We start from the raw sequence: 24393 nt of genomic DNA, 5'->3' as shown, positions 1-24393 counted from the left end.
TTTTTATGTTTTAGTACCTAACAGAATCCCGATAATGAGCAGTCCCGAGAGACTCAAATGGGTATTTAAACAATTTGTGTCATTCAGTACTTTTGGACTCCATATACTTGTTCGATGGCTAATTCAGAGAATCAGCAACTTCCATTCTAATTAAAGGCAATGCTGTGAAATATTCCAAATAAGCATTAACTGAAGACTTTTGGTGAATAAAATCTTTACTATCTAAACTTAGACAAGCACTAATATGTTACGCAGTTTTGAACAGGTGTATGTTTATGTATATTAAGATAACAAATAGTAATTAGGAACACAAAGAGCTAATTACTTTACCTATTTAACATAAACTAACTCAGTACAAAGAAGACTTAACAATTATTGTACATTAATAATTTTAAAAGTTTTCTATGATTACAATATTTTACAAATTAACTCTGTATTAAAATATGAAATGACTGAAATGATACGTGTACTTCAAATTATTGCCTATGATTGTAAGTTGATATTCTCTTCAAAAGTTTTAGAAGAAAAAAAGAAATTACACTTTTTTTTTGTAGTCAAAAGTATCAAATAACAGATCACATAATAAATATCAGTACTATTTAGTGAAGTAAACATTTTTTTTGTTTTTTAAAAGGTATATTATAAAACAAAATCTGTTATATTCATACACATGTATACTGTATCATATTTCCGCAATTTGGCATTACATTTTCGCAGAAATATGATTACGTTTCTGCATAAGAACCTTTTTCTCCATAATATTATATAAGGCTGTTTCACATCTACATCTTTAAATAATCGGGCAAATCTAATAATGTATCAAAATATGACATGATGCTCATCTGGTGAAAGGTGACTTGAAGGTACTAGTTAACGAAGGCCAGAAAAACTTAAGATATTCAAAACGTTTTCGCAACTCGGGATCTATGAAGAAAGAATGATGTCTACATTAGGGGATGCTTTTGTGAAGTTACCCATATTTTAAAATTAGTGAAACTGTTTACCAAATAGCGCCCCTTTCAGCTTCAGCAAGTTTTCTTTTAATGTCACGTGAGAAATTAATACGCGTGGAATGACTTCCGAATGTACATGTTCGACTGTCACCACGTGATCAAACAGGTCGATGAAACAAGTCATCTAATAGTGCGAACTTATTATACGGACTTGTGAATGAAATGAAAGATGGAAAATTTCTCTTGCATGCTGGTTTTGAAAAACTATGAATTTTATGTTTATTTTTAATCGTTTCCATTTCACGTTTCACTCCTTCCAATTGACTATGGTCTGTAACTTAATCGCGGATGCATGTGAGTGCTACTGTTAAATATGATATCTGCTTAACAAACGACGATTTCATGTGATGCCTATGTCATTTTCAGCCACTGTTGTGGCTTCATTGACAAAAATCAAGTTACTTTTTTCCGAATACAACGCTTTGCGTAACAATATCACCCCGTCCCACTGTCAAGCGAGAGAAACGAACGTTATCAAAGATCGATAGTGAAAGTCGAATACCAAAATCACTGCAACATTTCTTCATGTGACACTCTTGCTTTGTTTGCAAAAATTGCTTTTCCTGAAAGATTTGTCACAAATTTAAGAATTATAACTTGCAGTCATGTTGCGCCAGTAAGTCATTTCGGCTTACAAACTTCACTGCAGAATCCGTCGCATACATTTGTTTTAACATTTACGTATTTGAAAGATCCAGAGATCCCACATCTCGAGTAAAATACCCTGCTTTAAAAAAAAAGTGAATTTTAGGCAGGACATGCCGTACCAACAAAAGGAATACTGGTACGGCGCCAGGTATCGCTACGCTGGTTCCGACCTATTTGTCATTAAGGAAACCGTTAACTCGACATATTTCCTCAAAAGTGAAATTGCTTGTGAAAATTTAAAAAATGGAGGTCATATCATTCAAAATTAGGTTGTTAATTAAGTCCTTCAACTCGTAACTGTAAATAAGTTCAAATAAAGACCCTGGGAAAATATTGAAAAAAAAAATAGATTTGTTTATTAGTTTACCTAGACTTTACAAAATGTTATGTGCACAACAGCGATGTTCTAGCCTCTAGGGTTTGCATTACATGAGCGGGAAAATTCGTGTTTTGTTGAGCTTGGCAATACTAAGCAATTGTAGGAGTTCTGTTTTTTTGCTTATTTTCTCATTAATTCGCATTACATGAAATGAAAAGCATGTTAAAAAATTGAACAATTGAAATCTTTCTTTTTCTTCATCCGCCGAAGACGGGTCGTATCATGTTGAATACGAATGTCCGTTCGCACATGCATGGTTAACGAGACGCGCTGTAGCTCGGTCGCATTGCTCAATATACTTCAAATTAACACAATTTAATTGTTTGCATGGTCGAATGTTCTGTATCAGTTTGGAAGACAATTTTTTTCCCTTTAGTTTCAGAGTTATTTCATGGACTCCTAGGGACGTGTTAAGGAATTCTTTCTATCTATTACGATTCTCAAGTTATTCAAAAAATACACACAAAAAAAACCACGACAATCTTACAGTGCAAATAACACCAATAAGTAGTCTTCATACAACTTCGAGCAAATGGAGACTTTGACTTTTGTAAGCTTAACCCTTACCAGTCGGGAACCGTGTATATACGGTCTGTTGGTGCTTTCCAATTTTGTTGGCAATGTCATTTTTAAGTCGCTAATAGTGTTAGCGACTTCTTGGACTCGTAATTTCTGTACTTAATATTCGCATATGATCTGCATAAATATGTAGTTATACGCCACGTAATGCTGCAGATCATCATCGCCGTGTTTACCACCATAGCGCCATAGTTCATACGAGAAAAAAAGGACCTTTTAAGTATCATACAGGTGTGTTCTGCGTATGTTTCTTGCCTGTAAGAAAACGGGAAGTTTACATGAAATGATCGGTTAACTTTAAACATTACCCAGTTTCCGATTCAGGCACTAGGGCTCGTTACACGACTATATAGGTCATATACATAAGCACGTCCCGATATTTATGAAAATACTTTGCCAGTTGTGTAATCTAGTTCCCACTGATTCTCTAGTCGATGTCATAAGCGACCCAAAGATCGCTACAACGTACCTCTTTTAAAACATATACACATGTCTATGCGTGTTTTTTGCTTGTATTAGAACGGGAAGTTTACATTAAAATATCTACCTAACCTAAAATGATCTGTCACATTGAATTTATGTAATATTATCCAGTTTGCTATTCAAACACAGACGTTCGTTGCAATTGACCCCATAAAGGTTGTTTAATCTTGTTCAGGATGATTGAAAACATTCAGGTCATCATGGTTACGAAGGAGTACGTAATCATATCAAAGGAACCAAGATTTTAGCGGGTCACCGATTTTTAGAGCATATCGCATTCGTACCATTCCGGATGTTGAAAGGAAGTCAAAATCGGTGACAGTGAATATTACACGATAAGCGACTTTGAAGACTTCATTCTTTCATTAGCTTAAGAAACCGCATTTTTTTTTCATCTGCAAGGGAAATGAATGTGCCTTAAAATGAGATTATCGTATACAGAATTTATCAAAAAAGGGACTTGAGAGCTGATGAAGAGATCATGAGTTAGGGTGGCCACCAAAAATTGTGATTTTTTAAGGGATATGGCTCATTTCTCGGCCTTCAACAACAGCAGAATTGACCAAAGTTCTTGACCCTTTTGGGAATCCCTGACCTTCCACTTACGACTGAAATGAACCATATTTGGCTTAAATGACCACCAGACCTTTGCAAAAATTGCACTTTGGACACTATCTTACCCCTGGTGAACCCATATCCAGCGAAAAAATGAAAAAAAAACAAAAACAAAAAAAAACGCCAAAAATGACCACCTTCAGACAACCGACCCACCCAACCCTGCCTCCCTCCCTCCCTCTGACCAACTCCTCGCCCCCATCCACCATCCCCTACCTTTAATCAGGCCCCGTGCGGGTCCGAGTGTCAATAGAATAGATCTGCAGTAAGCTTGTCGTAAAAGGCTACTAAATAGTGCTCAGAACCCTGGCCGGGGGCTGGGGCGCTTTGCCCACAGAGCAACTGGGCTGTGTGCCCTAGGTGGTGGAATGGGGTAACCCTGGCAACAACCCAGGTCATAATACGGAAAATCTGACCGCAAACCATAGTGGTGCAACGTGTTGGGAAAAATACCACGTTCTTCGCACGTTAAAGAACACTTCTGTGTGTGTGTGTGTGTTTTTTTAATCGGAGTAGAAACCATTGGGTTCCTTCACATGGGGCTAAATTATCCGACCCTACACACCTCTCCCTATTTCCAGTGGTAATAAAAAATTATGTACGGCATTTAATTTAATTTACGCCCCCCCCTAAACTCAAATCCTGGATCCGCCCCTGTTAAACCCCAACAATCAATCAAGCAATCGATCAAATATATAACAATCAGCATCAGCACCATGATGCAACTAATTTTCATATAATTTTCATATAGTTTGCATAGGTATAGACATTTTTTTCAAACAAATCAGCATGGTAAGAGTTAAGTACGAAGGTCACATTTATTTCCCGAAAAGAAGACTTTTAAAACAAAGTTAACTACAGAAGACGACGGACGCAAACTGTTTAAAATTGCTCAAATAGGACTTTGGTCCAGGAAAGCTAAAATAAAATACATGTCAAGCCATATATTGAAAACGTCTTGTTGGATTTCTAGACAATTTTTGTTGTAATTGTTTAACTAAAGGTTTTTTTAGTTCTTTCTGAAGTAATTGAATGTTAACACTCTAAAACAAGATCTTTATTCAAATGTCGCATCGTATCTTGAGAACACCCTCTTTTGATGGATTTACACCATACAGAGCTGTTTGATATTATGTCAAAAGGCAGGAGTCCAGGTACCAGTATCGTATTGCATATCCCTGAGCGGGAAACATGGATGCCATAAAAATATAGTGCATTTTCTTTTTGCCTCTCTACAAACTAATGTTTTGTCAAAAGACATGAACAATGACTTAAAAAATAGAGCAAACATCACACTGTAAGATGAAGAACTTTTTTAAAAGAAAATCTAACATAATATCATAAAAATGTTCCACTGAAAAGGTTGGTTTGGTGAGTGCAAAACGAAAGTGAAAGTAGGGACAATGGCTATTTATAGTTCAAGACTACTTTTCTGTCCAATCTTCGTGGACTCACCCTATTTTCTTTGCGGGAAATTATTTTTTCACATGTCCTTAGAAATGCTACATAAGTGAAAGTTTTATTGAATCAATTTACATATTTTTAAAAAAATCCTAAAAATATGCACTTCACTATAGAAGTCTATGGGAAAATTAATACGATACTGAGACCTAGTAAGCCAGTTTTTCAAGTAAAGTTGGATATTCAGCAAGTGGTCTTTACCAGCTGAAAAAGTAGTACCCCAATACAGGTAACACTTTTAAGATGTATTAGCCAACTTTTGAACCTGATTTTTTATGGTAGCTCTGTTTTTTTGCATTTATAGTTAATTTTTACCAAATTTGGAAATGCATTTTGTTTTCATGAATTTGCAGGATATCAGTTCAATAAAATTATTATCTTGACTATTTATGATGAGCATATCTATATTCAGGTAACCTAAAGCAAGTAATACTCCTGCATAAAGGATAGTTTTCAAGTTACAACACATTTTAAGTATGTGGTTAGGACTTGAAAATAGTCATTTTCCATACATTGCCTCTTATATATGAAAAAATGAATATTTTTTTTATTTTTTGTTTTTCTTTCAAATAAATAGCTAAAATGAGTTGCCATATAACTGTGTGGTTGATTTAAACACAGAAATGTCACAAAAGTCATCAGCCAATTTTTTAGTGGACTTTTTTTAGTGGTTCAAATGAACAGATTCTAATGCGGCAAGAAAAATAATGGTGTTTTTTCATATAAAAACTGAATTTTTTCAAAAAGTATCTAAAGCAGACAATTGTTATTATAATATTTATACCAGTAAACTATATTTCTTGCATCGTAGCTATCTGTTTTAAAGAAAAAGTCCTTTTCCTGTCACATTGAGGTCCATTTGTATCTGCCTGGGGTACCAAAATGGCTTAAAATCTGTATTTTCTGCTTATGAAAAGCTATATTTTTTTAAAACTATGATATTGGTATAATTTTTTCTGGATTTATTATAATTGAAATGACCATATCTATAGTTTAAAACAGTTGGTTGTACCGGTCATTATACTTTACTTTAAACAAGAGGCTCCCTTGAGTTAAAGACAAAAAAGGAGGTTCGGATATTAATATTTCCATATATGGAACTCACAAGTGGGGATTAAATAATGATTTGGAACTCATAGTACAGCTCATGTATCTACCATGTCAGAATAAACCACAAAGTTGCTTAGTTTGATTAATGCAGCAGCTTTTTATCAAAAGTAATATTTTCTGGCTAACATTGAGATATTAGTCTTATGCCTGGAATAGGGTACCTATATAAGAATTTTAATAGAAAACTCATGTTTGTAGCAGGGCAATGATATTCTGAATTTTCAGTATGAAAATGAATACTCTAGCAGAAAAACAACAACTTTTAGGATTATATTGAAATGTTTATTAGTAATAGGTACCAGTATCGTATTGCATATCCCTGAGCGGGTGTACGTCAAAACATGGATGCCATAAAAATATAGTGCATTTTCTTTTTGCCTCTCTACAAACTAATGTTTTGTCAAAAGACATGAACAATGACTTAAAAAATAGAGCAAACATCACACTGTAAGATGAAGAACTTTTTTAAAAGAAAATCTAACATAATATCATAAAAATGTTCCACTGAAAAGGTTGGTTTGGTGAGTGCAAAACGAAAGTGAAAGTAGGGAAAATGGCTATTTATAGTTCAAGACTACTTTTCTGTCCAATCTTCGTGGACTCACCCTATTTTCTTTGCGGGAAATTATTTTTTCACATGTCCTTAGAAATGCTACATAAGTGAAAGTTTTATTGAATCAATTTACATATTTTTTAAAAAATCCTAAAAATATGCACTTCACTATAGAAGTCTATGGGAAAATTAATACGATACTGAGACCTCCAATGGGTCCTATAGGTTACAGACCACCAATTCAACCAATGAGCATTTGGAACGTACGCAAAAATAGTCCTACGCAGAAATTACCCCTGTTCCTCTTAGTGCTGTGAAAAAAGTTCTCATCTTATTTTAAAAATTTAAAGAGTTTCTGAAAGGAAAAACATTTCTGTACATTTTATAGGTGCATTTTGCTTCTTGTGATGTGAAGCCTAATCTCCATAATGATTTTTAAATATACCCCTATCTTGTGAAAACACTGGGATTTCCCATGCTATTTATAGACCCTTCACTTCCGGTGACCAGTACTGCACTGCAAGTCTGCTAACCCCACATGCCATTCTGAGGATTGTGAGCTGACATATGTAGAATCATGCTGATATATAGTCATCTGCAGGTTAAAGTTAAGGTAAAGTCCAGAGAAGCCATTGAATATTGTGAAATTAGCATAGAAGCCTATGGGAAGTGGAATTAGTGGTTTTTAGCCTTAAGATGAAGCCATGGCAAAATGAAAAGTTTCTTGAAATAGCTTTAAACTACTTGAAGATCTTGTTAACTTTGCCATGAGAGGAATACACTACAAAAATCCTTCAAAATATGCATTTTTTTAAGTTATAGGTCCAAATTATGGAAAATTGGTCTTTTTGGCTGATTTTTATGTCCTATCTTGTAAAAAGTGTAGAAAATTTAGTAAAAATATCAAATATTAAACTTTGAGGGCTATATTTACCTAAATATGGTAGTAATAAGCACTTAAAATCAAGTTTTGTGTAGATTTGAGCAAAAATTAGGTTAGAAATGAGGAAAAACTCACTTTCATTACTGCGGTTAAGGCCATATAAGCATTCCCCTATGGCAACATGGAAAATCCATTATTGAGCACTTTTTTTGCTTTAGGTGCCCTTTACTGGTCATGTTTTAATGTGAAAACACTGTATTTACAAATTTAATGCCAAATATATCACCTTTTGTGAAAATTTAAAGATTTAGGATTTTTGACATGTGATCAAGAAAAAGGGGGAGGCATGTCAGAAATAAATTTTTAAAAATAGACCAATTTCTCAGAAAATGATTACTTTTAAAACTATTTCTTCATTAATATTGTTAAAAAACAAGTTGTGATTGATATTTTTTATTTGAAAAGTCAGAAAAAGTTCTTTGCAAATATTTAATGCATTTCAGTATGGTAGAATATTTTCACTTTTTTGCTCGCACAACTTGGTTACCCTATATTTAAAAATCAAATATTTAAAAAAGTGCTTGTCACATTTCACTGAAACTTTGCAAATGCATTCAGTACGTGTGTAGGAAGATACCTGTATAGTTATTTATTTTTTCTAAGACAAAAAGTGACTCTTCAGGTTACAGACCACCAATTCAACCAATGAGCATTTGGAACGTACGCAAAAATAGTCCTACGCAGAAATTACCCCTGTTCCTCTTAGTGCTGTGAAAAAAGTTCTCATCTTATTTTAAAAATTTAAAGAGTTTCTGAAAGGAAAAACATTTCTGTACATTTTATAGGTGCATTTTGCTTCTTGTGATGTGAAGCCTAATCTCCATAATGATTTTTAAATATACCCCTATCTTGTGAAAACACTGGGATTTCCCATGCTATTTATAGACCCTTCACTTCCGGTGACCAGTACTGCACTGCAAGTCTGCTAACCCCACATGCCATTCTGAGGATTGTGAGCTGACATATGTAGAATCATGCTGATATATAGTCATCTGCAGGTTAAAGTTAAGGTAAAGTCCAGAGAAGCCATTGAATATTGTGAAATTAGCATAGAAGCCTATGGGAAGTGGAATTAGTGGTTTTTAGCCTATATTATTCCGGAAAAGGATCGAGCTTGATTCCGGACAATAGAATAATTTTTCCCACGTCAACATCTCACATGATTTAGATGAGCTCCATTTTATCATCAACACGGCAATATTTTGGGAAACTGGATGAGTTTTCATAGGTGTCCAGTTAACAGATCCAGCCAATGGCACTGAAGAAAGTGAAAGGGACTCTTGAAAGAGTTTTGGACAAAAATTTACAAGATTTAGTCCGTGGAATCCGCAATCATAAAGATAATGAGGTGGGCCGGGGAATAAATCGATATCATTTTGATGCTTGAAATCAAAGTTTGTTTACATTTTAAGGGGCGTTTTAGATAAAAATCCTCACTGGCGAACTTATTAATACATCTTATAATTAATAAACTATCATTTAATGATGACAGTTACTCTTAATTTCGAATTTTTTGTCAAATAATGAGAAATCACAAAAATAACTATGCCATTTTGAGAATCCCTCTGCTGCTGTCAGTTCCAGTACTATGTAAACAGTAGATGTTTTATGGACAACTTTGGATTTTCTAACCTGTAAAATTAAATATGAAGGCTGTTACATTCACTTAATCATGTAAACATCATACATAATTTCTTAGCTACATGTTCAATGGATGTATGATTAACCAAGACCCTTTTTTATTCCTTGATACCTGATTTTCATTGTGCAACAAGCAGGAGGTGCTACTGTTGAAAAATGGCAAAAAGTCACCAACGATAAAGATGTTTTGTATGCTACATTATAAGGTTTATGTATTAATTACATGGGATCTGAACATCTCGTATTGTGACCACTCTGCCCAGAATGTTCAAACTGGTACAATTTTATAGAATTTTTGAGTAAAAATTGGTGTCATTAGAGTATACTTGTGAAGTTTTATGTTGAGATTGTACATGTACTTCTTTGCATTTTATTTATGTATGAAGCATTCATGGCATTATTGCTGGTTAAAAATTCACAGTAATCATCAGTAACATCCTAAGATGACCATTTTATCACTAAATTTAATGGAACAAAGTTATTTATGAAAATGTTTTCAGATACTTTTCATACGATAAATTCATCAGTCATTGAATTAAAACAAGTTCCAGAAAATTTTATTCACTGGCCAAGTAGTCTTGACTACAGGCCAAGTGGTCACAATCCAAGATGTCTAGAATTCAGTTTCATTTGTACAAATCCACAGCTTTATTAGTAAAGCTTTGAATAGTACTGCTTGTGGCACTTAACCAAATACATGTTTTTTAATATTTGACTCGGTGGAATTGGTTCTAGATTGGTCTGACAGAATGGCACATTTTGATACTTATATTCCTTGAGGAATTTTCCAGAAACCTTAAATATTCTGCCAAGTAGGTTTGATATATTAAATAATTAAGGTAAAATAAAGATTGAGATGTAATTTGTCATTCAATTGAAGAAGGTTCTTTTTCTTTGGAAATTTATATGATTTATAAATTTTTTCAGGCAAAGTATATAGCCGAGTGTATTGACGAAATAAAGCAAGAATTGAAGCAGGAGAATGTTGCTGTCAAGGCTAATGCTGTTAGCAAGCTGTCATATGTAAGATTCAAAGACTTTTTCTTAATACTCACTCATCATGAGTTAATACTTTTTTCATTGTTTAGTACTCTTATGAATGTTTATATAAGTGGATTTCTTTTCTTACTTAAGTGTTTGCATGGTTTTGTCTACATTTATACAAAAATTAACATGTGTACAAAATGTATATATATCATATGTTGGAGGAGTTGGTTAAAACTGAATGAAGTATTTTAATTGCAAAATAAAACATGCACAACTTTGGAAAGTATATATTGAATGTCCATGATAAACGTATCTTTGTAACACCCATTAGTTTGAAATGTCAGATTCTAATATTGTTTTAGCTGTACAATCTGTTGAAATTATCATAATTTTTCTACATAAACTTGTTTCTTGCAGCTCCAAATGCTGGGGTATGACGTCAGCTGGGCAGCATTTAATGTTATAGAAGTAATGAGCTCTACAAAATTTACTTTCAAGGTACATTTTGTATTCTATTTCAACATGCTTTGTGTAATCACACTTGGGTTTTATAATAGTTCTTTTTTGAAAATGTCTTTAAATTGAAAACAAACTAATGGTTTCTGACTTAGAGGGGTAGTGATTCACTTGATAGATCTTTATTATTGCTGCTGGGTCAGGATGATTGGCACAAAATCATGCAGAAATATTTTGTACTGCTCTTTTTTAAATTCTGATTTTACCTTTATGTCTCTTTCTTGTTTTCTTTGGTATTCAACAACTACTACAAGTACTGAAAAGTTCTTGAATACATGATAGTCATTGTGATATTATATCAATTTGAAAAAATCACAACATGTATCATGTAAAGTCTTTCACAATACTCATGCACAAGTACATTTTGTACATGTATATGAGTAGCTTTTAAAGGGAAAAAAGTGACAAAACACTCATATTATGTCAAATTCATCTACCAGTGGTTCCAGAATCACTTAACTTATGAATTTCTGTTTCAGTCAAAACATTCGGAAAAAGACGAATGTGTCTTGATATTATGACTAGTCTTAAAAATACCCTTACCTACATATACATGTATACGTCACATGATGAATCTTTTTGAAACTGTGGGCCTACCTTCTCACTAACCATTAATCAACGTTATTGCCCTATATATGCTTTAAAGAAATTATCTTTCAGTAGTATAAATTCTGTCAAATATTCTAAGTTTGATTTATTGTAGAGGATAGGCTACTTGTCAGCATCACAGAGTTTCCATGATGGTACAGATGTTCTTATGTTAACCACAAACATGATCAGAAAGGTAACAAATGTGTTGATTTACAGTTTCTTGATTAATGACATTCTTTTCACAATGGCCAACAGTAATTTGCTTAGAAAGACAAACAAAGATGTTTTTATATTAACATACATGCTCAGACTGACAAAATACTCCAAGGGAGGCCTTTGAAAGATGTGTTCTTTTTTTGTGGGGGGGTGGGGGGGGGGTTAGAGTCCATAGGTTTGCGATTTTCAGAATTGGATCCAAAGTGGTAAAAACCTTTATTTCCAGTTATCTGCATTTACTAGAAGTTGTTTTGTCATTTTGATATACTTTTGATTGACATTTTCCAGCAATTTTGTATTGGACGGACAAATCAAAACATTGCTATGGATAACAATATAGTTGAAATCAAAATTTATGTTAATTATGGGTAAAAAACAGTTCAAAATAAAAGTTCAGACACGTCCACTTGGTTTTAGTCAATCGCTTTTGTGCTACCTACTGTGTATTCGTTTTGACAAAAAACGTTTGGCAACAGTGTTGTGAATGTGAAATAAAACATTCAAAATCTAACCTAATTTATAGTAATTGTTTCTGTATACTTGCAGGATCTCAACAGTCAAAATATGTATGATGCAGGAGTAGCCCTGTCTGGTTTGGCATGTTTTGTTACGCAAGACTTGGCCAGAGATCTTGCCAATGATATCATGACATTGGTTAGTATTATGTGAATGTTAATGTGGTTTTAGGGTTTTCCTGTGAAGGAACTATTAATTCTCTAATAATGATGACTTTGTTTGAAGTTCCTTAGTTGATGATGCACCTCCATGTTGTTAAGGATGTTCGCTGCTCGTGTTCTACTTTTTTATCATATGGTTGGAATCCTCTGGTTTTATCCATTTCATAGCATTGTTACATTTTGCCCAGTGAGGCCGTGACCCTCAATTTTCTTTTCATAATTTCACACCTTAAAATTATGTTTGGGAAGTTTTTATGAAATCCTTGTTATTTCTTTGAGGTTTTTAATAAATAAAACCTGCTAAATCAGAACCTAAGAAAAACCAAGAGAAATCCATTTCCAGCCAAAATTTTAAATGCTTATTTCTCAAAAACAAGCACACTGATACATAATTTTTTTCTTCTTATATTGTTCTAGCATGAAAGATCTTAAAATACTTCACAACCCTTTGAATTCAAATCCTTGTTATTCTTAAACAGAGTAGCAACCACCCTTAAATCACTGATGTCTTAACCAACAGGAATATGCTTGACTACCTATAACACACAATGTATGTCTGTGTATAAAGTTCAAACAATAACTTCCTAACTGCATAGATCCCTTCTGACAGAACAGTTTTGAACCATTCATGTTTCAGAGCATCTGCATATATAGGATGTCACTTAAAGGAGGTAGAACTAGGGTAAGGGACACAACTCTTAAAAAATCATTGGAACGTTTGTATTCAGCATTTTACATCAATCTCGTGTAAGCATCAAAGTAACTTGGATTGATTTCATTCTGTTTCAAATAAAAGCTTGATAGGCATTGGTGAAATGGAATATGATACAAACATATCACTGATTTCAAGAGTTGTTTCCCTTACTCTAGGTCTACCTCCTTAAGCTCTGTCTCTTATAACTGGTAATGACAGTTTCTATTATGAATTACACAATAACACATGTAGACTATGCAACTGAGAAAAGTACCCCTTATCTAAGATTAAAAAAATCTTAAAATTGCGCTACATTATGATGATAATTTCTTTCTTATTTTTAGATGACATCTACTAGGCCTTACTTGAGAAAGAAATCAGTATTAATCATGTACAAGGTATTCCTTCAGTTCCCTGAGGCACTGAGACCAGCTTTTCCGAGGTTGAAAGAGAAATTAGAAGATCCTGATCCAGGTTTGTTTTCTTTCTCTCATGTTTTATAAAGTACTGTGAAACCTTTTTTAAGGGAACTGTGCTTATACTGAACACCTGTATAAACCATTATTCCACCTCAAAAAAAAAAAAAAAATCGGCCAATGTCTGTCCCTTATAAAGACCATGTATTTCTTACACACTGTCTGTTTTAGCAATACCTGGTCAGTGCTGGAGTATCATTTTTTTTGTTTCCACTCTAAACAAATATGTGGTTAAAGTTTTGCTCAAATGCAAATATTTTGACTGCACGAGTACGTCATCGACAGCGTTTTTTAGCTCACCTGGCCAAAAGCAAAGTGAGCTATTTCCATCACTTGGGGTCCGTCATTGTCGTTAACAATTATACAGAACTCTTCTCCTCTGAAACTACTTGACTAATTAGAACCAAACTTGGTATGAATGTTCCTTGGGGTATCCTGCATAGAACTGATGTGGAGATTTTTGATTTGTCAAAAAACGTGGCCGCCATTACTAAAAATAGAACATAAGGGTCAGACAGTAGTTTTTCACATATATCTCCTAAATCGTTAGGTTTATCCCAATTCTTTCAATAACTGAAATGATCCATATTATTAGGACTACAAAAATCTTCACTCCTTGTAAGAGTTATTGGCCTTGAAAGGGGAAAAATGACTTCTTTTTTTTTAATAGTTTTCAGTTAATATCTTGAAAAATATGATAGCTAAAAGAAACTTTCAATTGTTTAAAAGATCTTGTGATAGTCCTACCAAAGACTTCTTTAGTCAAAATTGTTGGACAACTTCTTGTTTAATTTATTGCCTTTGAAAGGCAAAATTCAAGAAGGTGAGCGATTCAGGCTCCTGGGAGCCTCTTGTTTTGTTACATAGCCATCTGGTGAGCAGGTACTGAATTAACCCTGGTCACTATATGGCTATGTAACTACATGTAATATTCACATATGTGTAACTATAATAGAAAGGAAATGTATTACAAACTAGTTTGCCTACAGGCCTTGAATAATGGATGGATTGCTTTGAAGGAGATACCTAGAAGGTTCAGTGAAGAAAAAACAGATAAAATCTTAAGATGTTGTAGATCAATGGAAACCTTTACATTTCCTAGCTCAAATTCAGATCAGTGTCTCAAAGTTAAAGGTTCATTGCTTAAACAAAAATTCCTATGTTCATATGATAATGCATTCTGAACTTGTGTAAAAAGGTGTTCTCTATTTTTAGAACATTTTAAGTCTTTTAAGATATTTAGTATAAACAGGCTAACTGCATTGAACACGAATTGTTGTTTGAATCAACTCCATGTTGATTTATTGATTACTAACAGGAAAATAACACTGAAAACTGATGGGTGTTTTAAATATTACAAGATTATAATTAATTTAAACATAACAATTGTGAAGTAAGAGTCATTGCAGGTGCTATTTCCTTATTCTTGTGATATGTTTTCAAGTACTTTGTAATTAAACATTGTATTTAAAATAAGTGTAAAATCTAAAGTAGCTCCTTGATAATTCTTGTGAGAAGTCATTTTAGACTAAACTTTCATTCCTTTCATATGGTTTGTATTTGCCACGGGGCAATTCCGGCTATCTGGGATAAACAGAATTACATCAGTTATGAACATTTCAACCATTATTCACATCTCCCCTCTCAGAATTACTCTTTCTGTCCTTCCTTAAAAACTGCTTTATCTATATTTCCCTTTTTTTTCATTTTTAGGTGTTCAGTCAGCAGCAGTGAATGTTATTTGTGAACTAGCTAGGAAAAATCCAAAGAATTATTTATCATTAGCACCGCTATTCTTTAAACTGATGACCAGCTCAACAAATAACTGGGTCCTCATCAAGATTATCAAACTTGTAAGTTATTTAATGATATAAAAACGAAATCTACTTTGTTATATTTCTAATTAAAGAATAATTATTATTAGTCAAGAATTCTTATTTTTGAGAAACTAAGGTGTACATTTTATTTTAGTGATTTTTTAAAACAGATTTCAAATTACGATCTAATGATATATTAACATTTTAAGCATTGTTTTAAATGTGGACAATTTGTTTTATGAACGGAAGAACATTTTATATGTATGTATACAAAGGATTTTTTGTACTTTGCCTTTAACTTTGTAGCAGTGATTTTTTTCATAGATGAGTGTTATGGTAACTTCTATGTTTATTAATTTTTTTCCAGTTTAGTGCTTTGACACCTTTGGAACCAAGACTTGGTAAAAAACTAATTGAGCCACTCACAAATCTCATACACAGGTACCTTTTTCTTTTTGACAGATGTTTCATCTATATATTTTCACATTAGTAATCTGGCAGTTGTAACTAACGTTTGGCTAGCTACATTTCAAACTATTGTCTGTACTCATTTTGATTGAATATACCCATTAAAACATCAAATATAGGATTTAGATCTTTATGTTTTAAAAGAAATCTTCAAAAAACCTGACTATTGACTCTTGAATTGATGGAAGAGTTCAGAATACTGAAATTCTACATCTTATTTATTTTTTTTCTGATTGGCTGTAGGCATCACATATCTGAAAATCTTAAAATCATTAATTTTGCTATTTATTTTTTTTTTCAGTACATCAGCAATGTCTCTGTTGTATGAATGTATAAATACTGTCATAGCAGGTAAGCTGTGTTGTACTATGTTAGTAGTAGTAGAAGATTATATACTCATAGATCTGCTGCAGTTTTTTGTTGTTGCTGTAATAATGATTAAGCTTTGTAAAATAAGTTACTTTTTATGTCAGGGATCAAATGGTATAAAGTCAATTTAAAATACATTTTATATGTGAAAAGCCACAGAGTTGAGTTTTAAAAAGCCAAATATTGAATTTGCATGCTATGCATTCTGGCCTAATCAAACAGCTATTGTTTAACATTGAAGATTTATTTGTGCTGTAACAAATGCATATGTAAACATTCTCAATGCATGTAGTTACTTGGAAATTATAAGACAATGGATTTTTTAATAGAAAAATGTGAAAATGTAATAGTATTGATTTTTAAATCTCATCGTTATGTTTTTCTTGTGTTTTTTTTATATTGTGTGTCTGCAGTGATTTTGTTTCAATTTTTGTGCACCCATTTCTCATTCACACTTTATTGTGATTTGTTTTCTTTTTCATTATTATATGCACTTTTTATTGACTTTTAAGGAGTCATTGAATAATTGAAATTGAAGAAAGTAAAGTTTTGCAATTTCTTTTGCATATTTAAAGCTTGTTTGAAACAGAAACAATTTAGTCCTGAACTATGGTAGTTTTATAAATAGAATTTTTCATAGTTGGAAACTATAATTGAAGAATTTGCCAATGAATCAAAAGTTTTAAAGATATTCTCAATTGTTTATGGACAGGAATATCAGGATTTGGTTTTTTATATGTAAACTATTGATGTACTTTAATCTTAATATAGAAAGAAATAAAAACAACACCCAGGCCTATATTATATGAGGCAGAATAAGGAAATTCCACAATGCCTAGAAGAAGTACCTGATTGTACCTGTTTATATCTGTTGATTTGGCTAGCATGCATTCAAATTATTATTTGAGACTCCTGCATTTCAAATTGTCTATCCTTTGACTTTTTGTTCATGTTCTCTTTCAAATATATGTTACCCAGTTTTGAGTCCCACTTTTTGCCGCATGTATTCTTAATTGTAGTTTTTAAAGAAAATTTTGAGGTATTGATGTCCTATATACCGACCAATATTCTTTGAAATATAACCAGAATCTAAGTTTTATGGTAAAGCAATTTTTGCGATCACACACTTTAAATTTTGGACATGTTCAGTAATCATGTATTTGGCAGTGAATGAAATTGGAAGGTGTACAATATAAACAACCAAATTTCTATAAAATCTTGATATGACTGTCCCACTGTAGTTTTAATGATATACATGCTAATCACTGCTGACACATTTTTCTCTTACTTACAGTACTCATTTCTATATCTTCAGGCATCCCAAACCACACTGCCTCAATACAGGTACTTGTTTATTGTTTAGTTTTTATTGCTTGCTTATATTAAATGTGGTTCAGAGGTTGGGAAGGAAAGTTTGAGGAGAGACGTTTTTCTGCTCCCCCACCCTTCCCCCAAAAAGATCAGTTCTTGAAATCTTAAAGGGGTCATTCTTATAAATATGGAAGGTCATTTTGAGATGAGTTTATTTAATTTCATGGGTCACACTTTCAGATAAAAAAATTGAAATCTTGTAGGGCCATTTAGTCTCGCAATCTCTTGCCTTCCCAATCCATGGTGGTTGGTCCATGCCCCAGGTCATTTTCTTAAAGTTAACATTGATTTTCTTGCAAATTTATAACTTTTAGTGAAATTTAACTTTGAGTTAGTTATTTTTTCATGATAAAAAACTATGCTGAAATATTGCAATTAAGCAATTTTTATAAAGTACCACCTTTTCTAAGATGGTTACCTGGTTTCCATTCTTTAACTACAGGTAAAAAAATATCAATGTTTCTATACTCAAACAATCTATATTCATGATGATGACCAGAATGGCAAGGGCATAAATATTGTTTGCCTAAAAACCGAGAATTCAAATTTTGAAAGTCGACTCATGTGTGTGTCCTTACAGATGAACTGTTAGATAAAGTCATATAATAGACCAAAAGGAATGCCAGAATTGTATCAGTTTGAAAGAACCCCATAGAAATTTTCTGCTTTGTTTTTGGTGGTTATAGCCATGAAATGTACATATTGAAATAATATCAGCTGTTTTAGTTACAGTATTACATATTTGTTTAGGTCACACTTGAAATAATGTTTGATTCCCCATATCAAACCCTAGCTTTTGGATTTGGTTAGGTAGATAGGGAAATATTTTCCCCCCAAGTTAATGTAATTCTGTGAAAACCATGATCAGAAGTGAAAATGTTGCTTTGAAAATTAAGAAAAAAATCTTGTCAGAGAATGACAAAATATTATTTAGGTAGGGCTAATGTTTTTGGGTAGGTAGAGTAAGGGGATTCAAACTTAATTTAATATTGGTCTTAATTTTCATTGTATGTAGATAGGTCCTTTTGTCGCTAATAAACTTGTGATGGTTCATAAGATCCGTCTTTTGGTTACTTGTATTTCACATTTGGGTGGAGTTCTTTTTATGACCTAGATTTGCTATACACATATAGTAGAAATTTGTATCTTTTTCCCAATACATCTCGAGGGCTTTGGGTATTTAACTGCTTACAATGTATATTTTTCTCATCTCATTTGATTGAAACTTAGTATCAAGGCTTGAATAAGCCACACACAGCACAATACTTGATTTGATAAGGCTGCATGAAAACATCACTTGAACACAATGAAACCATTAAAAACTAGCCCAGGTGCAACTAACATTAAAAAATACTTAAGTCTGAGAATATTCTTAACTTCCATGGTAACTCCAATCAAAGTCATTGAAACTGATGATGTCACAGACAGTTAAGAATATTCTCTGACTTAAGTAATTTTTCCAGTTTTGTGGCGCTTTGGCCTAATGTAGCTACTTCTGTACTTTTTGCTGTATTTACAAAAAAATTGAACTAATTAATATGTTATAAGACATAAGATGGATCGTTAGAAAATGCATTTTTACATAATGATGTACCGCTGCTACTGATGGGTCTAATGAGTAGTTAATTCAATCCTGCAAATATGAACAGTATTTCAGAAACGAATAAGTAATTTTTATCATTGAACAGTGAATTTATAAAACAGTGAGCCAAAACATATATCCAATACATTTGTTTGGAAGCTATAAAATATAAGTACTGCACATGTAAAAACATCAGGCAGTAAATGACAAATCTGACTGAGATAAAGGTTTTGGTATAAATGCATTCGTTTGGTATTGGAATGTTTGTTCATTTTGAGGATGAATATTGCTTTAAAATAGTGAAAAAAAGAATCAGATGGAGTTTTATTTTACTTGTGCAATGTAACTAAAATTTTAAGACTTGTATTTGAAATAGGAAAGAACTAGTAATTATTAAATTAAACAGTTGTTTTCTGTGTATAGTTTATGTGTAGTTGATAGTTTCAAGAATGAAGTAAATGAGTTTTTTCAATTCATGTGCCACCTCATTTTCAGACTTTCACAAAATCAAACTTAAATAAAGTTAAACATGAGAATGTTTTGAAAATTCAAAAACAAATATTTGAGTAAAAATTGAATATATATAATCTTAAGTTTAGATACTTAATACTCTGAAAGTACTTAAATTCGTGGATACCAATTTTCGTGGATTAGGGAAGCAACACAAGTTAGTGGATTCTTGAATTTATGGTTTTTAGGTGCTCTCAGTATAATCATCAATGGAAATTTCCTTTTTGTTGGAAACCAAATTTCGTGGTTTAGCCTACCCACGAAAACCATGAAAATTGGTACCCCATAAACAATAGTACTTTCACAGTAATAAAAATTAGATAACCACTTCTTTTAAAAGTATGATTCAAATGGAAGAACTCAAAACGTATTTGAATGGTTTGTGGTTCTGTTATTCCCAAAACTAATAAAATCTTCATTTAAGTAATGTAATAAAGTTAACATTTCATTGTCACTATAATTAATGTAATGTAATTATGTTCATTTTACAGCTTTGTGTGCAGAAATTAAGAATATTGATAGAAGATTCTGACCAGAATTGTGAGTATTCAATTTTCTATATTTTTACATATTGATAGTAATCTACAAAATCAATGCAAGTCCCAAGAGGCAGATATTAAGTAGTAGTCTTTGTAAGAATCATGCAAAATCTGTAAAAATGTGATATACCTAAAAAAAAAAAGGCTACATATTTTTATTTTTGATATTGAAGTTGATTTATGGGTCTATACTATGAAATGTGTAATAATTCATTCAAATTTGCCTGCTCTTAGGAGATAATCAACATTGAAAATCTTATAGATTCTATTGTATTTGAGCATCATTTACAGAGTTATCTCCTTTAATTTTGAAATCTACAGTGCATTCTATATAATTTTTATCTCCTTAGAGCACAGGGTATATGAAAAACTGACTGTTAATTTCTGTTTACTATGGAATTTCAAACAAAATGTCAAAAATAAAAATAGGCTTTTCACCCATGAATCACATTTTGCATGATTCTTAGCCGGAGTACTACTTAATATCAATCTGACAAATTACAAGTCCATTATGCTTCACTGAGATAGGGAGCTTTATTTGGAAAATTAATTTACATCGTCATTCTGTCTAACTTAATTACAAGAAAACAAATCTGTAGTAACATAAATACCTGAACGGAACAGTTTTTATTGAATTTGTCTACAGGAAGTATTTTTTATATATATTTGTCAGGATTGGTAATAGTATTATACAGACATTTTATAGCCGATGTATTGAAGACAATTTCAATACCCCGTGCAAACAATTTTGGGATGTAACCTTGTTGGTCTGTCTGTCAGTTCATTGTATACACAACTCTTTTTTTAGCCATTCAATGGAATTTATAAAAACTTTACATGAATATTAGGCATCATTTGTAGACATCCATGAAGGAGATAGTTATTGCCCAATCCTTTATTAGGGAGATATTCCAATTAAAGGGTTTCACAAGTTGCTTAAGGGGATGTTGATTGGTGAGCTCACTCACAATTTAAGTTTTTCCTGTCTGTCAGTCTGAGTGACAAAACTATTCTTGCTCATTTGATTATTCATATCTGTGCTGTCTGTCAGCCTGTGTGATAAAAAAATGTTCATGTTAATTATTATTATTACTGCATTATAGTTATTATTAGTATTGTAGTTTTTAGTTATTATCCTGATTTTCTTAGTAAAAAAAGATGGTTGCCTAACAAATGAAATACTCTTTAATATATTATTGATATTACTTATATCATATTATGCAATTTTACAGGGAGTTATCAAATGCATTATTTCCATTTCAGTGAAATATCTTGGTTTACTGGCCATGTCTAAAATTTTACAAACTCATCCCAAGAGTGTCCAGTCCCACAAAGATCTAGTCCTACAATGTTTGGATGATAAGGACGAGTCTATACGACTAAGAGCTCTTAATCTATTATATGGAATGGTAGGTTTAATTTAAATATATTCTTAAATCTTTGACTAATGATGTTTTGGGCCAGCTGCATCTTGCCCTGTGGTATGAGGGTTTCCTCGTCGTTCACTGAAGACCAACGGGTGGCGTTAGGCTAACATTTTCATCCCGACAAGGTTGTTGTCTCTTTGATATTTACACCATACTTATTCTAGTTAAATGGGCAATGACTAATTGGTTAGAGCACTAAAATCTAAATCTTGACTCTACTGTTTGTGAGATCAGGTGCCAGTTTCATGAAAAATCTCATTTGTACATGTTATTATGATTTGCCTTGATTTTAAAGTATAGATTGTAAAACAAAATAGTCATAAATTTATTGATTGGAAAAGCAAATTTGAATATGATCTTAAGTACCAAAAAAAAACCCAGTATGACATTATTGTGATGATATAGAATGACTAATTGTGCCAAGCAGGGGTTGAAAGCCTGATGCCCGGGACTAAAAATATTGAACCTCGGACTTGTTGTTTTTCAATGAAAAAAGTCTGTAGGGCATGGCAAATCTTAAAAAATAAAAACTCTTTTTTGAAAGATTTTGTTGTCATTATTTTGACCATGTTTCTCGATCAATTCCCTGAGGCCAAAAAAAATGTGTCTGTTTCAGGTTTCCTGACCGACCCTAATTTTTTCTCTAAAATTAACAAAATCGGTAATTTCTGCCAATTTCCGGTATAATACGGATCATTTCCAGTAAATCGAAAGTACGTTTAAAACCAGGTCACAATAGCGATTGAATAGGAGACTGATTTATATCACGTAAATCCAAGCGTAAATACAGTGTACTTATATTTTGTTCAAAATTCCTTCAAAAAAATGAGTGTATTGTAATATAAGACATGATTAATAGTTGTATATGTTAAAAATTAAACTTTCTACTCAAAACCATACACTTTCATGACTTAAAGATGATGCTATTTTACAAATATAGGCTCAACTTTAGTTGAGAAAAAATAAAATGAAAGAAAAAAAAATTAAAATGCCTACTTACCTACCCTATTTTTGGGAGGAATGTAACCCTAAACAGACATTTTTTTTTGGCCTGGCCTATAAATAGTTATAAATTTATTTTTAGAATGGGTATTCACTAGATCGATCTATTGATTAGTCATTCTCAAGTCTGAATCACACCTGTGCTTGATCAGACACATTTTTGACATACTACATATTTTATTAATCAAGCGCTGGAATGATAAAGAACAAATTTTGAGGAAAATATTGGTGCTCAGTTACAATTTCAGGGTTAAAAGAACACAGAAATGGAAAGCTGATGACAAGGCATAAGACCGGGAGAGGGAATCAATTGACACTGTGTCTACTTCCCTACAAACATAGAAATAAACATAAGAATATCAGATAACAAAATTGCATTTATATATCTTATGATTGGGACTTGATAAAACATTGTTCGGGCTTAGTGTACAAAAGATGAAAAAGTCCAGGGCTCGGGTCTTCCCAAAAAAATTTCCAACCCCTGCCAAGGGAAACAAACAGATTAATTCATGTGTGATATATCTAAATTTATTGAACTGGGAAAAATTGATATTTGAAAAATAAATACATTGTTCAAACATTTTATTTTTTCACCTTCCTGAAAGATACTACATGTAGCATTTATTTTACAATTGGTACCTAATTTTTGTTTATTTTAAAGGTGTCAAAGAAGAACTTAATGGAAATTGTGAAGAAATTGATGGTCCACATGGACAAAGCTGAAGGAACCCATTATAGAGATGAACTCCTTGCCAAGATCGTAGAAATTTGTAGCCAGTCTAATTACCAGTATGTCACCAACTTTGAATGGTAAGCTTATTAGGAAGATTTGTGTTTAATTTTGTTCACACTTGTATCACTGGTTTGTTGCTATAAAAGCTTGAATGAGTTCAATTTTCAGAAATAAAGTTCAAATTTGATAAATTGTTTTTATATATGGTACCTCATAAAGGTTGCTTATTTTTGGATTATTTTTAAAAGTTAACTACTGGTAAAGTATTTACTATTGTCATATTTTTTAAATAAAAATGTTATTACAACATAACTGTGAAAGTACTGTTATTTATGGGGTACCAATTTTCATGATTTTCGTGGGTACACCAAACCATGAAATTTTGTACTGAAGGAAAAGAAGATTCCCATTGATGATTATATGCAGAGCACCTCAAAACCATGAATTCAAGATCCACTAACATGTTTCTGCTGTAATCCACGAAAATTTCGATCTGTAAGCTAAAGGTACTTTCACAGTATATGAATTTCTTGAAGTTTAGGTATGCATGCTACACTCAGTAAATTGTACTTGAAAAATCCTTTGCTTTGAATTCATTTTAAGATAGAAAAAAACTATCAACAAAAAAATATCAATCAAAGTACTGGGATGTTGTAATACTTTAAAGCACATGTATTTAATGAATAATTGACAGGTATGTTAGTGTTCTGGTTGAATTAACAAGAATGGAGGGAACACGTCATGGACGACTGATTGCATCACAGATGCAGGATGTAGCTATTAGGGTACAGGCCATTAGACCATTTGCTGTCAGCCAGATGGTATGATATTAATTCAATGTTATGTTATGTACACTAGCTTAAAGATTGATTCATGTTTAAACTGTGCACCTATTTTTCTTAGGTGTCAATGATTATCTTAATGTAAATAGTGAAGAAAATGGTATTCTGTGGTTTATTTGAATAGAATTTATGAAACAGGACATGGCTATAT

The 24393-nt window shown here is 32.3% G+C and overlaps 1 protein-coding gene across 2 annotated transcripts in view; it reads left to right on the top strand.

The window, feature by feature from the left end:
• Positions 1-8928: 8928 nt before the first annotated feature.
• The window catches only part of LOC148628577 (AP-3 complex subunit delta-1-like), a 32288-nt gene continuing 16823 nt past the window's right edge, over positions 8929-24393 (top strand). The window contains exons 1-14 of one of the 2 annotated variants that reach the window (XM_088590505.1): positions 8929-9132; positions 10353-10448; positions 10830-10910; positions 11632-11712; positions 12282-12389; positions 13451-13580; positions 15296-15435; positions 15767-15840; positions 16169-16218; positions 17552-17580; positions 20191-20239; positions 21502-21647; positions 23329-23477; positions 24095-24221. In XM_088590505.1, the coding sequence (XP_088446631.1) occupies positions 9037-9132; positions 10353-10448; positions 10830-10910; positions 11632-11712; positions 12282-12389; positions 13451-13580; positions 15296-15435; positions 15767-15840; positions 16169-16218; positions 17552-17580; positions 20191-20239; positions 21502-21647; positions 23329-23477; positions 24095-24221 (1356 nt within the window). In that variant the 5' untranslated portion in view covers positions 8929-9036. Of the gene's footprint in view, positions 9133-10352; positions 10449-10829; positions 10911-11631; positions 11713-12281; positions 12390-13450; positions 13581-15295; positions 15436-15766; positions 15841-16168; positions 16219-17530; positions 17581-20190; positions 20240-21501; positions 21648-23328; positions 23478-24094; positions 24222-24393 lie in introns of both variants that reach the window. The other variant, XM_088590504.1, reaches the window with a different exon arrangement.

This window comes from Perna viridis, chromosome 1, assembly GCF_037379345.1.
Source record: "Perna viridis isolate PV_CMFRI_1.1 ecotype Kerala chromosome 1, ASM3737934v1, whole genome shotgun sequence".
NCBI classification, from domain to species: domain Eukaryota; kingdom Metazoa; phylum Mollusca; class Bivalvia; order Mytilida; family Mytilidae; genus Perna; species Perna viridis.
The sequence above is the reverse complement of the archived record's forward strand: the minus strand, read 5'-3'. Positions and strand labels throughout refer to the sequence as shown.